The sequence below is a fragment of the Aplysia californica genome, unplaced genomic scaffold, assembly GCF_000002075.1.
Source record: "Aplysia californica isolate F4 #8 unplaced genomic scaffold, AplCal3.0 scaffold00150, whole genome shotgun sequence".
Lineage (NCBI taxonomy): Eukaryota > Metazoa > Mollusca > Gastropoda > Aplysiida > Aplysiidae > Aplysia > Aplysia californica.
This window is the reverse complement of record NW_004797420.1, coordinates 515,759-524,004: the sequence shown is the minus strand read 5'-3', so window position 1 is coordinate 524,004 and position 8,246 is coordinate 515,759. Positions and strand designations below refer to the sequence as shown.

General features: G+C 38.8%; 2 protein-coding genes across 2 annotated transcripts in view; one reads left to right on the top strand and one right to left on the bottom strand.

The window, feature by feature from the left end:
* LOC101846578 (dynein heavy chain 3, axonemal) overlaps window positions 1–5,512 on the bottom strand; it is a gene marked incomplete in the record, with an annotated part of 78,386 nt that extends 72,874 nt beyond the window's left edge. Inside the window, 4 exon segments of the mRNA XM_013081885.2 lie at window positions 1,729–1,758; window positions 2,155–2,338; window positions 4,211–4,312; window positions 5,306–5,512. Coding sequence (XP_012937339.1) covers window positions 1,729–1,758; window positions 2,155–2,338; window positions 4,211–4,312; window positions 5,306–5,326 — 337 coding nt within the window.
* Window positions 5,513–5,742: 230 nt separating this feature from the next.
* Window positions 5,743–8,246, top strand: part of LOC101846130 (CMT1A duplicated region transcript 1 protein) — a gene marked incomplete in the record, with an annotated part of 28,567 nt that continues 26,063 nt past the window's right edge. The window contains 3 exon segments of the mRNA XM_035969486.1: window positions 5,743–5,800; window positions 6,468–7,151; window positions 7,681–8,144. Of these exon segments, the coding sequence (XP_035825379.1) occupies window positions 6,506–7,151; window positions 7,681–8,144 (1,110 nt within the window).

Below are 8,246 nucleotides of genomic sequence, written 5' to 3'. Positions count from 1 at the left end.
ACACACACACACACACACACACACACACACACACACACACACACACACACATACACATTCTCACACACACACATACTCACACACATACAAACACATCTGGCAAATGGCTGGACCAAATTCATCCCATTTCTAGCACTTATTTTTGCTAAACTACACATCACAGCACACTGGCAGAAACTTATGGAACAATTCAGTCTTGAGCACAGAACTAGTTGAGACTCAAAAATAGTGCAGCGTAAGCAAACTAAACACAGCTTTACAGGTACAGTGCAAAACTACAAGCATGATATATTTGTGTCAAAATAAAACACACCGCCACCAGTAGGACAAGGTATTATTGGGGTAAAAATCCTACAAGACCCCTCTCCCCTCATCCTGCCACCCCTCCCCCCCTTGTACCTGAGTTGGGGGTCAGTGAATAAACTCACTACATGCCAGTAGGCAGTACAAAGCTTCTAACAATTGGATGACTCACCCAAACTTTCACAACTTGGAACAGCATTAGTTTAGTACTATGTTTTAAAAACGGCATGGCTAATTCCGAGTCATCCAGACCTGAAGTGAACCATAAACAATCTCAGAAAAACCCAGCCAACTTCAAGAGAACCCCACTGTTGTTTCTAATCCATTTCATTAGCCTGGGGTGGTGAGGAATATACCAAAGGAGAGGTTTGGGGGGGGGGGAGGGGGAGGAGGGGGTGAACAAATAGAAGGGTGAAGGGGAAGTGAAGGGAAGAGCAAAAGCTTAAAACCATGTGACTTTTCTGTCCACAATTCAACTATTTGGAAAACTATTCTGTTTGCTTTCTCATAGAGTGACCCAAAATGACAGGCTTGTGTTGAAGCTCAAACCTCACAAAGGAATCTTTTTTTTTTTAAAGCCAAACATCAGATGTGACAGTCTTTAGAATTTGAATAAATCTGATTTATTTAGGTACAACTCTACTGGCCACGCCTGAGCTATTTGTCAGCATACTACAATAATGGCGAAACTTGACTTGGGCCAAAATAAAAATAACCCACCATGGCATTCCTTAAACGAAAGCCTCCCACATGCCATAAAACAGTACAAGTGTGCTAAAAATGTCAGAGCTATATAAAGAAAAAATTCCCTAAAGTCTCAGTCAAGGAAAGGCATAACATCCTGATGTTTTTTTTCTATTAACTGAAAACTATTATACGAGTATAAGGCCACTATCATAGAATGCTGATCACTCTATAATACCTCCTGGTCTGAATGCAAAGCATACAAAAAACACAAAAAGCTTTGAAGCAAATTTGGTTGATCTTGAGTCAGGCAGTGTAACCAAACCAAAATAAGTTTACAGGTGAAAGTATTATAGATAAATACCAAAACAGTCAAGCTTTCAAAACCTTATATCTTTAGGAACCACGAAAGGTTACAAAAAAAAAAGAAAAGCAATAAAGGGGGAAGGAATGTATCATAATTAAAACAGATGTGTTTTAAAAAGTGGATATCAGAGTTCTGAACAAACTTAAACTTGTCTGAGGTACGAGAATATCGTACGGTCAATACTAAACCTCTTTTAAGGAACAAAGACTTTTGCACAAAACTCAAGAATAGCATAACTTTAGCTCAAGGACTAACTTGAGTTTGTAATTAAGAGACATATATAGGACTTAACAAATCATCAAGGCATGTAAAATCTACAAGCAGAGATTATTCACAACCAGTGTTAGTCATCAAACCAGTCTAGATAGCCATACCGTTTTCTGTGATAGGTGGGAGAACGACCACTGAAACATCAACAAAGCAGTTGGCATAAAATCACATGAACCACTCTCAGATGTCAGTACGATCATAGAGAAAAACAGCACAATACTTTTTGACCACTGGTAATGAGATTGAAAATGCTACATAAGAAAATATAAAAATTACTATTCTTTGACCAGCACAATGTGCTTTGAGATTAACAACTCAATATAAAAGAACATGTAACCGTATTTAATAAATTTGTAGAAACAAGATTTCTGAGAAGCAATGTAATTCAGTATACTTATCACACTTTCACAAACTGATATGTGGGTGTTGTGTTAGAAAACACAAAGTTATTCAATATTGAAATTTATATCATGGCGAATATGACAAATAACCCCAAAAAAAGACAAATAAGAAAAATAAAATCTACTTACGTTTAGTTCTGGATCTGGCAAGTTTTGCCAGTTCTTTCATCTTCAGGTCACTGGCTGATGGAGTGTACACGTTGGCGATAGACTCGCTAGGAGTTCTGTCATATTTTTGTTCTTTGAATGGGGCAGCCAAAGTCCATGAGGTGCTTTTCATAAGAGGGGGGTGCTCGCTGTTCCGAAGAACAATCTACAAAAAAAGTTGATGGTCTTACATTAAACTGCTACTAGATTGTTAAATACATCAACAACAATAGCAAACAAAACACATATCTAAACATCTCGAGCTACATCAAGGTACCACATACAGATTAAATAGCTCATCAATTTTGGAAGTGGGGGCTCACCAGATATGGTGTTCACCTGTCAATCCAGAGGTCTGGAGTTCAATTCCTACAAGTGTTGGGTTTTTTTCTCATGTTCTCTACACCCTTGATCCAAGGGTAGGTAGAAGTATTCTTGGATCATAGGGACAAAAAATTTTGGATGTCCTGTATGGAAGTTTTGTGCGGTAAAAATCCATAAATGGATCTAAAATCAAAAAGCGTTGGCCTTTTCGGCGTCATCCAGGCAAAACTCAAAATTAATTCTTGCCCAATTTATGTATATATCAAGAGTACTCTTGAAAACGGCAAGTGGCTGCCTGTCAGACAAGGGAACATTCTACATTACATCTATGTAGATAAAATGGCCATGTTCGTAAAAATGAAGTGCACTGTGAATGAAGATCTCAGAGTTAAGTTAACCCCTGATCTCTAGTAGGGTATTACAGAAGAAGAGAGGAAGAAGATCTCACAGGTCATAAGATTCCAACTTGTACAAGATAGAAGACTTTTGATATCTCAAAGAATTCAACTGTTGAATGACAGCAATACCGGCATCTTCAAGAAGTTGTGCCTCGTGCACACACCTTGGAGAGAAGAAGCAGACCCAACTATTTGGCCGAAGTGGAACATACAACTCCAACTATGACGTAGAGAGAATTGCCATAGTAAAGACCCTAGAGCAGATGACCCAAGACTTTTTTGAAGGCGCAGTAACACCAGGGGATGTTGTTGTCTTCTCTGACTGAATGTCAGTACTCCAAGCCGTCAAGAGAGGAGGAGACTACAGAGGTGACGGGAACATTCGGTAAAACAGATGGGCACTTCCTATGGCATCAGGGTTACACTGCAGTGGGTGCCTGGCCATTCAGGAGTACCAGGGACTGAGACTGCAAAAGAGCTATCAAAGACAGACACAGCCGCCTCTTTACAGACCTGCAGAGGGATTATCCAAGCCAAAAGCAGAGACGAGGGGCTAAACAGATGGGCCAACGCAAAAACAGGAAGATCTCTGTCTGGGTAACATGGACAACCCAACCCCAAAGACCCTTTGAGTCTCTTATGTAGAGCCGTTCAGACATTGATCTTCAGAGCACGCACAGGACACTTACACACCAGCAAGCACATAAACAGGATTAACACCGTGTGGGAACCCCATTGCAGACACTGTGACTACCATGAGGAGATCGTTGAACATCTCCCTCACTGCCCAAACCTGGCAGTTCTTCGGCGCAGGCTCCTACACACACCTATACTTACAAAGCTTGCTCTACTCTAGCGTTGACCAGATGACAAGGACATGTGGTTTCTTGAGGGAGGCATTGCGCTGCCAAGAGTGAAATGCTCGCAGCTAAAGGGATTTGAAAACAACAACATGCTTTGTGCATATCCTAAGTGACCCAATCGAACAAAACATTAGTAAAAAGAGCTCAGAAAAATAACAATAGAAAAAAACACTCTTTAGTCTTTTTTGTTTAAGTAAGAACTTTTATAAATAGGTCATATTTAAGTGCCAAATATTAAAGGCTAGAGAGTCCATACAAAAAAGTACAGATTACGATGACAGATATATGATAAAAGAATTTTAAGGAGTAAACCCCACTAAAGCTCTGATGAGCAACCCACTAACACACTCTCATTTTCATTTAACAGCATTTCACAAAGTCACAAACTTTAATATTTTTGTAGAGATTTAAACAAAACCCTCCTTTATTAAAAAGTTAATCACACAGACTAACCTTGTAGAGGTCAGAAGGCTCCCGAGACCCCTCCGCAGGCAGTGGAGGTAGGCCAGGCAGACCTCTTACCTTACTGCTGCTGAATACAGGGGTCTCACACAGCTGGGAATAAAGGATATTTGAGTCAATTCAAGAACATGTAGCCAACACCATGCACAAGAAACAAATATCCAAACACATATCCTGTGTGGGATATACTTAATATGTTTATGATAATGTGTGTGAGTGCATATTCTGTATTAGTTTGCATATATGTGCATAAAGAGCCCGCACATATGTTTATGGTAATGCGTGTGTGTGTAAGTATGTGTGAGTGTATGTGTGTGTGTGTGGAGTGTATTTGTGTGAGAGGCTAAAATATATACACTACTAGGCTTCCTGCTCCAAGACAAACAACTCCTTTTGTGTTCAAACCCCCAAAGTAACATGTGCCAGATCCTATAATCCAACCTCTGCCCGGCTCCTCTTAACTCAGCAACTCCCATTTCCTTACCCCCAGCTCTCCCCAACTCCCATTTGGAAATGGTGATTCGTTTAAAATTCCATTTAATAATAATCAAGCTACAGGAGGCTTTTGCCTAGGCCTAGATCTATGTCTTATAACTTGCATAATCAACACTAGGGATCTAATTATTAATATAATTTAATAATATTTATTTTATACGTAAGTTAATCTAGATCTAGATATCTAGATCTATAATGTATTATTGACTCTTAAAATTCTCAAAACACACCAATTTCATGTTTGTTAAGTAATCATACTTAGATCTAGATCTATATCTAAATCACACAATAATTAATAGATCTATGTATTTTAATTTTTATTAATTTTAGTATTTAGTTCAGATTGGTCATGGCATTCATCATCAACACTACTACAAAAAATCCTGCCCTATTAGTACTATTACTAATGAATGGCATTCATTAGCTTAAGCAGTAACAATTTCAATGGTTCACATTTCTACGGTCATGTTCATTAAATAAACACCTGCTCTGATTTTCAACAAATTATTAAAGCCCTACAATGCGTTCCACAAATACACGGCGGTGACACGGGCGATTCATTAGTAGTCTATTTTGGTACGTCGTTCTCACCTTTGCACGTTCCAAAGCCATCTTGTTCTTGTCTGTAACTTTACTCACAGGGCCAAAAGATTGAAGCACGTAGCTATCAACAGATCACAAGTTACAGTATAATTAAAACCGATTAAAAGGATAGATCTTAGGCTCTAGCTGCGAGTTAACCAGCTAGATACCTAAGGTAAACATTGCTGATGTCCCTCCATTTTGAAAGACACCATGAAGGGTTCCAGTTGCTAAGCACGCTGTCTCGTTTTAGCTGTTGCTTCCGGTGCCAATAAACCTGGACTTTTGCAAACTAAAATTTTTTTTTAATTTAGGGACTTTGTTACATTTTTATTATTTTAAAACATTGAAAAATAGACTTCAATACAAATATTCAAATAATTTAGATATGCAGATATTTACCAGGGGAGAGAACTACAAACCGCCAGGTCGTTTCCTTGGGGACAGCGTCGTGGAAAGACGATTTGAACAATGACCGAGGTAGTCGCGAGACCTTATATTCAGGTGAATGAGCGGGGGAGGTTTATACTTTAAGCAGACTGCTTGGTGAACTGAAGTGTATCAATTCACTGATTTGGAAACATGATGTGCCTTTTCTAATTGTGTTTACTTGGACTTAACTGTTTAACCTTATATTTTTTACTTTAAGACATTTAAGTTTTGATTTTTTTTTTTTATAACTTCTTAAAACAAATAATTAGATCTAATCTAGATTTAGATCTATATTTATTAAATCTAGATCTAGATCTAGTCTAGATTATCTATATCTAAATCCCAGATCAATCCTTGATCCTTGCCGACGTTCTTTCAGCATAAAAATATGATGATGTGCTTCTACCCATCACTTAATTCCATTTACGGTCCAATTATCATTATCTGTTCAACTATATAACTTAACTCAAGACCTGTGCAGATATCTAAAGTCGAGCAATGCTAGTCGTTTATTCAGCTAAGATTTATTCAGTGTAGGAGCATGCATGCAGACCTTTTGTTTACATGTAAAATTAAGCTATCTTTTAAATGAAGTTTCTCTTTTCTCGATAACAATAATAGCTTTGGAAATCTTGAACTGAAATAAGCCTTTTCGCATTCTAAAAAAGAGCAAATCATTGCCCAAACATTGTACACTCAATATAAATGAATATTAATATCCCCCTTTTTTTACTTATAGTTCTAACCTGATCCAGAGGGATTTGAACCTCTACAAAAATGTTGGAAATCATGAAACCAGTTGACTCTGTCCAGACACTCAATATGGCTGGAAACCAAAATAATTCTTCAGGCAACATTTTCCTGACTGCATCAAATGTATTATCGGAATCCATGAAGCATCCAGTGCCTTACAAAGAAGAGAATGAATTCAACTTAGGACGAGCGCTAGATCTGAGATGTGTGAGTGGTGCTGGATTCACGGTGTGTGGAGAATGCGAGAGCTGCTTGCTCACTCGGAAGATAAGAGAATTTCGAGAATGGTTTGCTCGGTTTGGAGATCACTCGAAGAAACGTTTTATGCTAGGACTGTTGAGACGAATGAGAAGCATTGACCTCTTGAAACATTTTGTCTCTTTACTTCAACCAACCCTCAATAAAGATTGTACTTATTCGAGGTCCAGGACAAACCCAAGCTTGGACACAGATTCTGCTACAGTAAGTTCAGATCGCGCCATGAGTGGTCAGAAAGTGGAGCAAGTGACCATAAGTACGTGGGAGTGGTTCACTCAGTCCTCCTACTGGACCAAGGCAAACTTCTCCCTCAACATTCTACAAATGTGCGAAGCCCACTTACTTCACACACTTCATACGCAAGCCCGCACTCTTTTAGCGTCAGAAATGAAGGCTGCAGATGCCAATACAGGTATGGTAATTTTTAAAATTTATGATGCTTTAACATATATATTACATGTCATATATCTTGCCTTTTTCTTGTCTTTAAGTTTCAGTTAGTAGCATATTATTATAAGAAGATGTTTGTCAGCTTGTTGGGTTTTTTAAATAAAATATAGACTCTGTTCAAGTTCACAAGATTATTGTTGTTTCAAAGCCATCCACCTATCTCTTCATCGCCAAGATTATTGTCACCATTTGTTTTTAGCCTTAATCCCAATTGCGTTCATTATTGTACCTTAACTAATATTTTGTTACGACACTCTAAGATTCTCATGCTATATCTATATGCTTATGTGTATGTTTTAAGATACTTTCTTTTTAAAACAGAATAATGCTTAGAGTGTATGTTAGAACTGTTTGCACCCTTATGTACACTAGCTAAACTGTGAATAAAAATGGGACCAGTTTTATGATAATTAAGTAGATCCTCATGTTTTCTGTGTGAAGTTTGCACATAAAATATTGGGTAACAAAAAAATATATTTGTAATTCTCCAGAGGATGACATTTATGAGGCAGCCTCTGTCCTGTCCACGGAGCACTCCCACCACTCAGAGGATCATCCAGAGCTAGAGCTCCTGTCCCAGTCCCGCTTGGAGTACTGCCCCATTGCTGAGAACCCATTCACCGGACAGCAGATCCAACTTCCAAAATCCCGCAGCACTTTTTCTGGTGACCAAAGTCTTGATTCTGAGTCTATCTCAGACACTGCCAGCAGCTCAGTGGATCCAATGATCCTGGTTATGCCCCAGTCAGCAAAAGCGTACGCAGGTGTGGCCCGCCATAAGGATTTCATACGTTGTCTCCCTGTACACTTAGCAAAGATGATTCTAAGTATGCTGGACATGGCAACGTTGTTCAATGCTCTGTGTGTGAGCCCCAACTGGAGGAAGCTAGTGGAGGAGGTCAGGGTAGAGTTTAGGGTCAACCAACAGCTGAAAGAAGAGGTCATGCTGATGCAGGTGAGTGGCTGATACCAATTTTTTCTCTCACCTTCTTTTGTCTTCTCACTCTCTCTCTCTCTCTCTCTCTCTCTCTCTCTCTCTCTCTCTCTCTCTCTACTA